This window comes from Synchiropus splendidus, chromosome 3, assembly GCF_027744825.2.
Source record: "Synchiropus splendidus isolate RoL2022-P1 chromosome 3, RoL_Sspl_1.0, whole genome shotgun sequence".
NCBI lineage: Eukaryota > Metazoa > Chordata > Actinopteri > Syngnathiformes > Callionymidae > Synchiropus > Synchiropus splendidus.
This window is the reverse complement of record NC_071336.1, coordinates 17,981,009-17,994,527: the sequence shown is the minus strand read 5'-3', so window position 1 is coordinate 17,994,527 and position 13,519 is coordinate 17,981,009. Positions and strand designations below refer to the sequence as shown.

General features: G+C 47.6%; 2 protein-coding genes across 3 annotated transcripts; both read left to right on the top strand.

Moving 5' to 3' along the window:
* The first annotated feature begins 935 nt into the window (after positions 1-935).
* Positions 936-4,575, top strand: naa50 (N-alpha-acetyltransferase 50, NatE catalytic subunit). 2 transcript variants are annotated; one of them, XM_053859218.1, is made up of 5 exons: positions 936-1,089; positions 2,382-2,515; positions 3,153-3,272; positions 3,360-3,426; positions 3,508-4,575. In XM_053859218.1, exons 1-5 carry the CDS (start codon positions 1,082-1,084, stop codon positions 3,683-3,685), a joined length of 507 nt encoding a protein of 168 aa, XP_053715193.1. In that variant the 5' UTR covers positions 936-1,081; the 3' UTR covers positions 3,686-4,575. The 2 variants fall into 2 exon arrangements, with proteins under 2 accessions (XP_053715193.1, XP_053715192.1); XM_053859217.1 differs by having other exon boundaries at positions 2,379-2,515.
* A 584-nt stretch (positions 4,576-5,159) lies between these two features.
* Positions 5,160-13,480, top strand: LOC128755533 (basic helix-loop-helix domain-containing protein USF3). The gene is made up of 7 exons (XM_053859215.1): positions 5,160-5,259; positions 5,649-5,778; positions 5,857-5,888; positions 6,004-6,086; positions 6,342-6,438; positions 6,544-11,192; positions 11,402-13,480. The coding sequence occupies exons 2-7, from the start codon at positions 5,735-5,737 to the stop codon at positions 13,208-13,210; spliced, it is 6,714 nt and encodes a 2,237-aa protein (XP_053715190.1). The 5' UTR covers positions 5,160-5,259; positions 5,649-5,734; the 3' UTR covers positions 13,211-13,480.
* Positions 13,481-13,519: the final 39 nt, after the last annotated feature.

Genomic DNA, 13,519 nt, shown 5'->3' with positions numbered 1-13,519 from the left:
TTCTAGAATAACAGATATATTACTCTCATTCAGTTTTCTGTTCAACGTTCGCCTGGCAAATAAAATGTAATAAATCCAATGTAATAAAAAAAAATGTGTGTGTCTTTACAAACATCAGAACATGTCAGATCAAGCCTGTGGGGAAATATTAAAAGCTCACTACAAACTATATTTGCGGTGAAATGTGAAAGTTTGACGCACCAGGCTGAGATGAGAACACGCACCCCTACATATGAGGACATGGTTCTCAACAGTGTCATTCCATTCAAGTTTTTTTTTTTTATAGGTTTTTGTTTTTAATTTTATATCCTTGCTGCAAGTTAAGATAGTTTAACAAGGGAACTAATATTCAAACAGAGAGATCCTCTTCATTTTTGTCTTCGCTGCATTAAATGAGCCAAAATGGCGCTTTTAAAGTCCGCGAATGATTCTTTTCCCCACAACTGACCTCTGACGCTGCTCTATAAGCAGTATATTAAATTACAGTGTCGACAGAAAACAAGTGTCTAAATACAGTCGGGGTTGAATTCTATATCACGTTCGCTTCAACGTTTACTGTAACCGTTTTATAACTCATCACCAGCAAGGAAATAAATGATAATAAAATCACAGAATTGCAATTTATACATTTCCATAATTACTTAATGTCATCACATGAAACCCATTCGTTGATGAAAGCCAGTCAAACAATCATATTGACCCTGAAATGTATCTCCTTGGTTGTGATTCGTTGAAACATGTAAATGCAAACGATACGTCCAAAACTGAAATTTAAATCGCAACGTTGATGTCCTTCGCTACATAAGCGTTGTAAATGTGCAATAAAGGTTAGAAGCAAAGACGTTTGCGAGTTAGGAGCCGCACCTGAGAGACTATACACGGGTAAAAATCACTCATTGAGCGTAGTCGCAGTGCGCATGCGGGGGTCAGGGTTGACAGGCTGTTCTCAGTCGTGGAGGGAAGCTAACAGCAACCACCGTAACTAGCTACATGTGGAGGGTGAAACGGGAGACAAACCCGATCCATACTGTGTCAAGCAATCGTCGACCTTGAACGAAAATAAGGATTATATCTGTTTACAATGAAAGGGTGAGTAGAATACATGCAGTTTCCTATGGGCCAGCACCAGTAAAGTTGAGCATGTTAACTGAGGGAGGAGAGGCTAGGCGAGGCGAGCTAACTGCCTGCTATTTTTATTCTGCTGCGGTACCAAAACAGCTCAGAGGGTCGCTCTACTCCGCCGTTCTGTGATCAGCATAAGCCGCTTTGGGGATCGGGTGGTGTTGGACGCGTTAAAGTGGCGCTAGGGAGTGAAGCTCTGTAGGTTGGCGGCTCAGGGCACGTAAAGTAGTTAGGCTGTTTTCTTGTGTCATTTCGAGGCATTGTCCTAATACACGAGAGAACTTTCGGTTTGTTAGATGATGCAACTGGAACATTTGGTTGCGTCTATCTGCCAATTCACCTGCAAAACGGGAGAGATACTGCAAATGTTCAGCGTGGAATCAAGGCATTAAACCACTGAGCTGCACCCCTCCCAGGGCTGGGGGGAAGAATGTCATTTAAGTTGACGTTCCAAAAGCAATGTAGTCAATCGTGTTCAAATACTCAATACTAATATACTTATGCACTTGTAGTATTGTCAATATTGTAACCTAAGAATATGGAAATGGATGGTTTTACATGAATAACCTTAAAATAGCGTGATACCTTTGTGTTGACCTCTTTTAAATGCTTACTGTTTTTGTCAATAATATAAACAAAAGTACAAAAAGGGACTTGCCTACTGAGCTTCCCTTGGGTGTTTGTTGACGAGAGAAAAGTGAATCAAATTAAAAATGGAACGCTGTGAGAACAGTGAGCGTATTGTTCATTCATTGTTGTGAATGATTTTATATATCATGGTGAAATGAACATCACATAAGTGAGTATAATCTGGAATAGTGGATGGAGTAAAATGAGTAACAATAATGATCATTTGCTTTCTCTAGAACAGATTCTAAAATGTTCTACCGGTCATTGATGGGGACAAACAATCAAGGCAGGGTCAAGTTCAAAAAGTGGCAGGTGGCGAGCAACAAAGCTCCTTTAACAATGGTACTGGCTATGCCTGCTGTACACATGTCATTTCTCACTTGTAAAGGGCCTCTTGAAATTGGCACACCACCAACAAAACTAAAGAGCATATTATCACCAATGCACCTCAGTGCTTGTTGGCTGTTAGGCCACCTGCCACTTGTTTTGTTAGCAACTTCACTGAGAGATGACAGTGTAGTTGTGTTATCTCAAAAGACGTGTAAATATTAGAATTCCGCAAGATTCACTTATTGCTTCAAGCAGTGTTTGTCAACCGCTATTTGACCGATTTGCTCTTGTTCCAGTAGCCGGATCGAGTTGGGGGATGTTACGCCCCACAACATTAAGCAGTTGAAACGACTGAACCAAGTCATCTTCCCTGTCAGCTACAACGACAAGTTTTACAAAGATGTGCTGGAAGTTGGAGAACTCGCAAAGCTAGGTAAGAACTACATTAACTCTGTGCCATATATATATATATATATTTCTAATTATATAGGTTTTTGTCCATCTTGAAATGATTACGTGACGTTGCTGAAATGTACCCCGTCAATTGGACGCGTACCCTAGAAGATGGCCAAAGGTTGAATGGACAACAGTGCTCTTGAAAGAGCTGCCCTACTAGAAATATGTTTCCCTCCACTTATTCAAATCCCAAACACACTGTCACACTCCCACCCATCTGGTCTAGCTATTCCACAAACAGTTGGTATCGCTTTTGACTTTTGAGCAGACATTTTAGGAGGAATTGAAAAAGCACAGGATGATGCAATACATTGGGACAGGAATTTAGTTCTGCCATTTTCCTCTCTTTACCCAATGTCACATAGAATGTCAACATGAATAAACATGAAGTTGATGTTCTTGATTCATGGGTCAGGTGACGTCTGCCTTTTCACCAACGAACGTCTGTACTATATACTTGACCGTCCTCGCAAAACAGGCCTGAAATAGATGATTTGATGGACCTGACTGACTCTGTGAGGACATTAAATAAATATGCTGCTGTGTTCAGTGTCCAACGGCCTGGAAATCGAAACGTTACCTTTATTCATTGTGATATTTTTTTTTTCTGGCAGCATACTTCAATGACATAGCGGTGGGAGCTGTATGCTGCAGAGTGGACCACTCCCAGAATCAGAAAAGACTGTACATCATGACGCTCGGCTGTCTAGCACCTTACCGTAGACTTGGAATTGGTAAGAAACTCGTGCACTAAAAATACCAAGTGATAGATACATGTATGTAAAATGGTTTCTGATTCCTGATTTGTTTTCTCTTTCTAGGTACAAAGATGTTGAATCATGTGCTAAACATCTGTGAGAAGGACGGCACTTTTGACAACATTTACCTGTGAGTTCATCGTGTTTACATTAATTTCGGAGTCAGTCAATAAGAGAGTTAATAACTCCATGTTTGTTTTTCTGCTTACAGTCACGTGCAGATCAGCAACGAGTCAGCCATCGACTTTTATCAGAAGTTTGGCTTTGAGATCATCGAAACAAAAAAGAATTACTACAAGAGAATAGAGCCAGCGGATGCCCATGTGTTGCAGAAAAGCCTGCGCAGCCCCACTGCTGCTCCCACCAGAGAGCTGCAGAAGACAGAATAGGGGAGTACAGCTTTCTGAAAGCACAGAGATGTACTGCTCCCCACAGAAACAGAACTGTGAAATACGCTGAGCGTCAACACTTTGTTCAAAACTACAAATTGCAAATGGGCCTCATTTTTTTCCTCATATTTTAATGCTCCCCGTACAGTTCAAAATACCCGGACAAAGTTCCAAAAGTTCAGTTGGTGATAAATTTGCAGGAGGGTTTTAGATTTGGTGGTGTTGAAGATGGTGGTGTTTACAAGAACAAGTTCTTTTTGGGTTGTTTTTATGCAGTTCTAAAAAAATTGCTGGTTTCTATTCTTGTGTGGGAAAATGTTGATTTGAAGCATGATTGACATAGTTCCAGAAATCGCCATCAGTTCTGGGACAAACAAGAACAAGACCTGTGTTGAATATCTGAGGGCACAAGAAACGGTTTTAAGCTGATGCAAAGAAGTAGATGACCTTATTTCTGGCAAACATTTCTGGTCATTCGAAAACCTATTCAAAGTGTTGATTTTAATTTTGACTTTGCTACAGCACATGGTTCAGCGGTTCCCCTGGGTTTGAGTGAAAACCAATCGGAAACGCTGAACATGGAATTGCAACTGTAAGAGTTTCTTCTGAACCGAGACATCTTGTATACCTTTGGCATCTTATGCAACCTTGTCAAAATCAGCTTCTCGTCAGGGTGAGCATTGGGCCTTAACTATTGACACCTTGTTCCTCAAGTTCACGTTAACAACGGAGGTGTACCAGAAGAAACTCTGACGCCAATGCATGTGTAGAGGCTCAAGTTCTCTATTGTAGTATAAGCATGTTTTTCTTTTCTTTGAAGAATTTTATCTTTTCTGGAGCTCTATATTGTAAGACTTTTTAACGTCTAAATAAAGGAATTACTATTTGCAGTACGTGTGAGTGTATCTTGCCTCCGGTTCACCTTCTAAAAATTCACACTTTATTTGATCTGACCACGGCTCAGTCCTCATCTTCATGTGTCAGAGCCACCTCAACCCTTCAGAAGACATACTGGATCCATCACTGACATGGTTTATTTGTATGCTGGTACTAAAGGTGGCTGTAAATTCAGTCTAGGGTTTGGGAGTGAATGTAGTTTCAGTGCTTCCAGTCTGAGACCAGCGAGTCCCAGAACCACAGTCATGTTTCTTTGTGACTCTATGAGTCACTGATGGGTGAATTGTTACCATGGTGTCAGTTCTTGATTGACATCTTAGTGAGCTTGCGTACCTCAATTAACGTGCTGGTTTTCTCTCACCATGATTGTGGCTTTACTTAAATTATGTTACTTAAATTAATGCTTACTGTGTACAGTTCGTGTACAGTTGGTGAAATAAACACGAAAACACACGCAGTTGACGCTTTAATGCCGGGTCCTCCTACTCGGTTTCTCATTGGCTGAGACAGTTTCTGCTTTAAAACTCAATTGGTTTTCGAATCGAAAGTCCCGCCCCTTCAGCAAGTTAGATTGTGGCCGGGTTGTTTTGAGAGATGTGTTGCAGCCAGCTAACAGTTAGCCACTGATTCCCATCTTTACGCACAAATCCACAGTCTCCACAATGTTGAGGCTACAGGTCAGTATAAATTACCAATCTAAGCACATTTCCAGTGTGAATGTGCCCCGGCTATTCGTCGTTTTGTCTTTAAATCCACGCCTTTCTGCGGAGCTATTGCTAGCCGTTAGCGTGCTAGCCAAATTTGTGTTTGTCTAGGTTGTACGATTATTATTCGAGTTAATTAAAAACACATGTTTTTGACAAGCAAGCATTTTCAAATTTAAATTGAGCAATAACTTTTATTTCCGTTCACTGTTGGCCGATACTACGTTATTACTCGAGTGTAACAAGCAGTTGAACCACTTGATAAGCTTTATGTGTAACAACGCAGCTGTTTTATGGATCAAGCGTTTTCTCACCTTCGCTTCATCCAGCAACGTTTGTTCTGTCTGAACATTCAATTGCAGGACGCAAAGGACGAGTATTTAAGATCCAATTGGTCGGTGTGCTGATTGTGATGATACCTTCATCATCAGAAGACTGTTGAGACAGGATGCCAGAGATGACTGAAACACAAACAGCGGGTCGAAAACCTAAGTAAGGAAGACTCTTTGAAGCACCGTGCGATATGCTACAAAGAATGAAATACAATGCGTCTCTTGTGTTTTGTTTCAGAAAAAAGAAAAACAAAGAATCCCATAATGCCGGTAGGGTTGTGTTTTTATTCACCTCACTGTGAGAAATGTGACATTAAAAGAGCAAAGTGACATCTGTTTGTTTATGTTCATTTGCAATATAACAGCTAAAGTCTTTTTTGTTTAGTGGAAAGACACAGAAAGGAAAAGATAAATGCTGGGATTACCCGGATTGGAAATCTTTTGCCATGCTCACAATCACTGAAGCAGGTAAGAAACCACTGGATTGTTGGCCTTTTCACAGGCAGCACATTATTAAGACGGTGGTCATCATTCTTTTAATGTGGCAGCATTGAAAACGGCAGTAATTATTCTACTTTATTGTTGCTACAAATGCAAAGGAGGTATACAATTATATTTTTATCCTATTTTTGTGAAGTTATATTTAAATGTGCCCTCAAATAATTTGTCCCTGTACATTTGGTTTCCTATAATTGACCTGTTTTTGCTAATGTCCCAATGAAGAGTAAGAACATGATCTTGGACCAGGCATTTCGCTATATCACTGAACTGAAGAAGCAAAATGATGCCATGCTTCTTGAAGGAGGAGAAAAAGTCCAAGGTAAACTTAATTTAAACGAAAGCAATTTGTTTAAAGAAAAATCTGTTACTTCCTTGTCAGTGCACGAATGTTTGAATTTCTCATATGTGTTTTGTTCCCCTGCAGCAGAAGAAATACGTCGCCTACGCCGTCAGTTGGAGGAGCTTCTGAAGGAGAGTGCTCACTACATAGATCTCCTTAAGGCCCATGACATCAACATTCTGGAAGACCCCACTGTTCACTGGAAGGGCAAACAGCGATATGCAAAGGTGGCAAAGGTTACTCCCACTCATCAAATCCCTAAAGGAATAATCGTCTATTCCAATAACAATGCAATGGCTCCGGCTGTCAAGGACTCTAACCCTGGAAAGCAGCCTGCTGAAACTTTACTTCTTCAAGCACCTGTTGATGTTGGTGGTGGATTAAGGGTTAATGGAGCATTATTACATGTTAACAATTCCCCTGCCAAGACGGAACTAAACCCTGGACCCACTAACACGCAGACGACACCTGCTTTGTCTGTGGTTGAGCAGTGTGTGATTGAAAAGCCGGCAGCTGTTCCTTCTCTGCCACCTTCAGTCTCATACATTACTCTTCAACTTCCAACTGTAACTGCGGCTAAGGCCCAACGACTTAACCCTACTGTTGCCACCCAGAGCACCGTACCATCTTCCTCAGTCAATCCCATCCCAATTGAACCCAGTGTTCCACCGGTGTCCAGCCTAACCACGCTGATGCATACTGTCACCACAGAAATCTCCCAAGATGCCACTAGGACTTTGTGTTACACCATCCCTAATAACCAAGCCCTTCTAAGAACCGGCACCTCTGGCAGCACGCAGACCACATGGACTACTCTTCAAATGGCAGGAAACACAGTCCAGCCTGTTTGCCAGAGTCTACCCTCACTTGAGGTTGGCAACAGCGCCCACGCTGTCCAGCAGGTGACTGTATGTCCTGCAGTCAACAAATCATCTGTTCAGCCCATTCAAATACAAATGCAATCTCAAATCCCGGTCCAGCAAGCTCCTGTCACAGGTCAGACATTTCAGAGAACGCCTCAGCTCAGATCTGCTATCCTTAACCAGACACAAGCCGTCCTTGCCCCCCAACCTCAATGTGCGATTCTTCCCCCACAACCAGCCATAGTTTCCCAGCCGGCCATCGTGGCTCATCCTACCATTGTGTCCCAGACTCAGTCTCTGGTGTTTCAGCCAGGGTCTCTTGTCCCGTGCCCACCAACTGCTATTATTCCTCAGGCTAAGGCCCCAACTCCGACGAACCTTGTGCCCCAGCCCCAAGCTGCCGTACTACCCCTTCTTCAGACTATGCATGTGCTGCAGGTCAACCCTGCCGTAGCAACACCCTCAGGAGAGACTGCAGGGCAGCCAGTGAACAAGCCCAACGTGGTCATCTTGCAGCAAGCCAACACCTGCCCAACCCAGTCCGTAATAAGAGAAGAAGTGATCAATAAGACACCCTGCCAACACATTGTCATCATCCAGGCGCCTAATCAGTCTGCACCTGCGGCGCAAAATCCTCAGGTTGGAATGGTTCCTGTTGCCTTACCATCCGCGACCACCCAAGTACCCACCACTAGCATTTCAACGGCGTCCTTGCAGAGTGTAGGTGGGAAACAGTTGGTGCATATTCTGCCACGACCAGCGCAGCCACCAGTTAATCCCAGTCAGCAAGTCAGTCAGGCGTCAACAGCGTCAACAGCCCAAACCGCCCCTCAGACCATTACCGTGAATGGACAGTTGTTCAGCCTGCAGCCTCTGAAGACCTCTGAGAAAACACCCTCTCAGAGTGGGCAAGGTACCTTGCAGCTTGTTCAGCCTATCACGTCTGAAGAGCCATCAACTAATGTGGCCCTTAATAGTTTAGGCGCCCTCAGCAGTCTGAACCAGAGTATCTCTCATGGCCTTTCGCTCAACATCACCAGTCAGAATGCCGGTCCTCCCCCTGCTGCTGCTTCGTCAGTGCTCCAGCAGCCAGCTGATCCGACTTCCTGCCCCAATACCTTTTCCTCTCTTCCTGTGGGACAGTTGCGTGTTCCTTGTGTGAGCCCAGCTAAATCAACACAAGGGGCTAATGTTCCTGGAAAGAAGCTGCGGATTGCTGCCAGTACGAAGAGGACAACATCGAAGAAGTCCAACCAATCTAAGAAGAAGGAGTCTGGTCATGTGCCTTCCCCTGTGACAATCTCTGCAGCAGGAGAAACCACAAACCTGAAGACCCTCGATCAGCCCACAACATGTGAAACCACCGTCGACGCCAGCAAAGCCCTCGCAAATGTTTCTGATCATGAACATGCGCCGTTGGTTCCGTCTAACCCCTCTGCTGATGTGACGGAAGTCAACCTATCAAATCCACTGGTTGATACCCCTGCCAGTGCAGCTCTTCAGGATCATGTCTCCTGTAAAGAGAACACCAGCGGCGTAGCAACAACTGTCACTACTGGGTCAGTTAAACCATTATCTGACACTGCATCGGGTGCTGAAAGCAAGGCAGTGGTACTTGCAGTAGCAAGCAAACTCTTGGTTCCAGAGGCAAAACAACCCACAGCTAGTAGTGAGGCCGGCACATCGCCCAGCAAGTGCACCAGCTCAGTGGTTTCTAGACATAATAGGCCTGTAGTCTGTCCCATGGGTGTGACAGAGCCTGTGTATACACAGACCCCTGTGACCCCTGCATGCCCCACTACTGTCTGTACCACAGCATCGCAAATGCCAATTCAGACTGCCCCACAGCAAGAAAAGAGTCATCCCGCGAAATCCATTTCCCAAGATCTTGCAGTCAGCTCTTCCTCTCTGACTCTAAACCAGAGTCCAGCTTCCATGGGAACATCTCTCAGCTGCTCAGGGCCTGAGACAAATCCAGAACTCAGACGAAGAGACACATCACAACATGCTGATGTGTCAGGGCCCTCTGTTTGCCTCTCCTCTGAGGTGAAGCCTTTACCCCCTCCTGGCATGAACCGGGAGCCTCCTGAAAAGTCTTTGACGTCAGAAGCAGAGACTGGTGCCGTAATGGTCACGACTGACGCCTCTTCCTCAAAAGACTTTGCGTTATCGCAACAGGTATACACTAATTTGGATGATCCGACGGGGGAGCCTGGCTTGACATCTGACAGACATGCAGATTCTCCCTCCTCATTGGGAGCTGCTGGTGGAAGGGGGTTTTCTGTGGCATCTATGCTTCCTCAGGGAAACGCCCTCCCTGCACCCTCTGGCTCCTATGGTGCTTATACCTTCACATCTGAACAGGCTGAAATGCTGGCCTTGGCCATGTTGGAACAGGACAGTCCAGGAAGGAGAAGTGGGGCATGCTCCTCTGAAAGCACCACTCTAGCAAACCCAACAACAACCACCTGGGCTTCAAGCAAACCTTTGTCTGTTTCTGCTGCTAAAGAGAAGGGCACGCCTGCAAGCAATCCTAAAGTGTGTAAAGCCACAGAGACGGTGACAGTTAAACCAACTGGGCTGGCATCAGGCAGAGGAGCTGCGGTGGAAGGGTCTGCGGGTTTGCCCACCGGGGCCAGGCATTTACAAAGCTCTGCTCATCTGGTCTCATATTCCCAGGCTCAGGGCTCATCCCAGAGTGGCTCAGCAGCAAGCCTCAGTGTCAACAACTTGATTCGGTCCAGCTCCAGTCAGAAACCCTACCCTGCTTCCTCAGGTCAACAGACCTCCATTCCTTCGCCGGTGGGGACCTCAGCCCACTTATCCCAAACCTCGAACATCGTTCTCTCCTCGTGTGCTAGTGCGCCTTTGGCAAATGAATATGTCCATGGGAAAAGTGCTCTGCTGAGGGCTCAGGCCGAGCGTCAAGTGAAGGTTGTTCCCAAACGGCAGGCCCAGGACGACACCTTGCTTAACAGTGCGAAAAGACACAAGCCTTGCCCACCAGCGGCGCCTCCTATTGGCCACATGGATGTGAAAGTGTCAGAACACAACCAGCTAATGGCCGGACCAGGGGCCCCAGCCTCCTCACCCTTAATGCCACGGACGACTGTCGAAGGTGGAGGCGCCCTCTTCTCCTCCAACACTTTCATGAGCACAGTTGTTCAGCCTGTGGATGCCCACTGTCCTCCACAAGGTCCCCCGGAACAAATCCAGCCGGGATTGCTTCACCTCCCCCAAGGTCACCCGCAGCACTCTGCACCCCAGCCTGCGCAACACCTGGGAGGAAACCTGTACATGAAGCAGCATCAAGAGCAACAGCGGCACCACCTTTATCATTTACAGCACCACTTGATGCAGCCCGACGCCGCGCACCGCCACTCTCTCCACCAGAGGGCGCTCCAGGAGCAGCACGTGCAAAAGAAGAGGGGCTTAGTCCGTGGCAGCCAAAGCGGGTCTCCTGCCGGCATGCAACAGAAACCGCATCACATGGAGAAGCCTGTGGTTCCGCAGCAGCATTCGCATCCGCAGCAAAGTCAGCACCAACAGCACGCGCAGCAGCCACACCCGCAGCAGGCTCACCAACAACCGTCGCATCAGCAGCAGACCCAGCACACGCAGTCTCATGGTCAGCCGCACCAGCCGCCGACCCATCAACAGCCGACCCCACCGCAGCACCAACAGCACCAACAACAGCAGCAGCTGCAGCAGCAGCAGCAGCAGCAGCAGGGCTCCCACACCAGGCAGCAGCAGCATCTGCAGCAGGTCCAGCAGCAGCACTTCAGACATCAGGAGAAGAACTGTGAAGGCCAGACCACTGGACCCCGCAGCCACCACAACAACCACATGGGACAACCGGACGGCCATAAGGTTAGTAACATCACTCAGTACAGTGTGCCGCAAACCATGAACTAATCTTCACCTGATTCCACTTTTGAAGTTGCAATTGTAAATCTTCTGACATACATTAAGCTAATTCCAGCTAGGTGTAGGATGTCACCCTTAGGAGGCAATATAGCACTTATAACATTAACATTAACAACAACATTGTTGGTGACGGCCCATGTTGTCGTCCGCAGGTGGCTCAGGACCACAACACCATGCAGAGGATGATGAGCTCCAGGACCATGGAGCAGCAGCTCATTTCTCCTCCCAGCAGCGCAGTGTCCCGGCCCTCTGACCTCGCCTGTGCTCCCTCACGGCAAGAACGTCACCGCGTCTCCAACTACTCTGCAGAGGCTCTCATTGGTAAAAGCTCAACCAGTGGCGAGCAGCAGCAGCAGCGTATGGGCGTCCACCTGCAGGCTGGCAGGGGAAGTGCTCAGGACCAGGCTGACTTGCGGGGCTACCTGGACTCTTCACGGGGGAAGGCGAGCTTAGCTCACAACCCACAGAACCGCCTGCCGTCGGACCATTCAGGGCCGGCAGATATTCAGCGAGTCGCTGAGTGTCTGCCTTTCAAGTCCATGGGTGGAGGCCCAGGGGCACATCAGCTGAGTGGCTTTGACGCCCAAGTATCTCGTGGCAGTGAGATGACTCCAAAGTCTGGCCCTCCTTCCCAGAGGGGACCCCAGGGGCAGCAGCAAGGCGGCTTCAGAATGGGCGGAGGCCCTCCAGCAGATGGCAGGAATCGAGCTTGCTACAGTGGGGTCCACATCGCCTCGCAGGGCGTGCAGTCAGCACCAGCTGCGCTGCGGGAGCAGGAGGGTTGTCAGAGTTTCATGCAAACCCTCCTGTCTCCTCACCTGCAGGAGCAGAGCAACCACCAGCGAGTGGTCCAGTGCTGCCCACCGGTCACTATGGAGTACAACTGCGTGCCTGGAAGCTCGTCTGGGGACATTCAAGCCAAGTCCTCCAGTCCCAGCGTGCCTCAGACGCAGAAGGCTTCCTCCATGCGCTTGGCAGACGGCAGCAAGGGACACATTTCTCAGGTTAACAGTAATATGCACGCTGGAGTCAGAGCCAGTCTCCCCCACCCTCCGACTCCTCACAGCAGCTCTGAGCCGGGACGCCCCTCCGCCCCCTCGCGGCCGCCCACAGCCGCAGGTCAACACTCTCGCCAAATTTCCCGCGACACTCAGCCGACCAAGTTAAGACCTGGTGATCGGCCTCGGTCAGGTGCGCTCAGACCAATTCACCAGTTTGAGTCGGAGGGGCATCTAGCGCTGCCCTCTGGTGGAGGAGTGCTTCTGAGCAGGCCACAGTCGGGCGGGGACGGGAGGCGTAGCACCATTGTTCGCTTCATGCCGGACAGTGGCCAAGTCTCCAGTGACAACAACCTGGTGTCTGACCAACATCTGACGCAGAACTTTGGTTTCCCCTTTATTCCAGAGGGGGGCATGAATCCTCCTCCCCCTATCAATGCCAACCCTTCCTTCATTCCCCCAGTCAGTCAGCCCAGCTCCTCCAGAACTCCATCCCTGCTGCCCGTGGAGCCACAGAACTCTCTGCCCTCCTTCTATCCCTCCTACTCCCCTGCATCCCACCCCAGCCTCCCTAGCGACGTCACCCTCCAGTACTTCCCCAACCAGATGTTTACCAGTCCAAGTGCTGAGAAGGGCAGCGCTCCACCACTCAGCAATCGCTTTGGATCAATCCTCTCCCCGCCTCGCCCAGTTGGTTTTGCTCAGGCAAGCTTCCCCCTGTTGCCCGAAATGCCCCCCATGCCCATCACCAACTCCTCTGGAATCACCCCTCACATCTCCAACTTCAGCCTCACTTCCCTCTTCCCTGACATTGCCACTGGGATGCCCACCGACGGCTCCGCCATGCCCATGTCTCCTCTGCTGTCCCTGTCCAACTCCACGTCCGACTCGGGGAAGCAGCCCAACCGCCCGGCCCACAACATCAGCCACATTCTGGGTCACGACGGCAGCTCGGCCGTTTGAGCCTGCGGGTTCACGTCACCGTTTACACGCTCTGCTTTTGAAGGACACATGCAGAATGTCTCCACATCACTTGGAATTTTTTATAGCAAACCTCTAAATGTGACATTTCCCCTCGTTTTGGAATCTCCAAATGTATATCTGCTAACTTATATCAGGTCGTGATGTACAGAAAGTCTTTCTCCAAGTACTGTTTTGTAAATAATTATTTCATATCAGAATTGATAGCTAATGTATGTATTTGTAAATACAAAATTGATAAATAAAGTTTATAAGGAGATTTTGTATTTGGTATCCACGTTTTTATCCAGT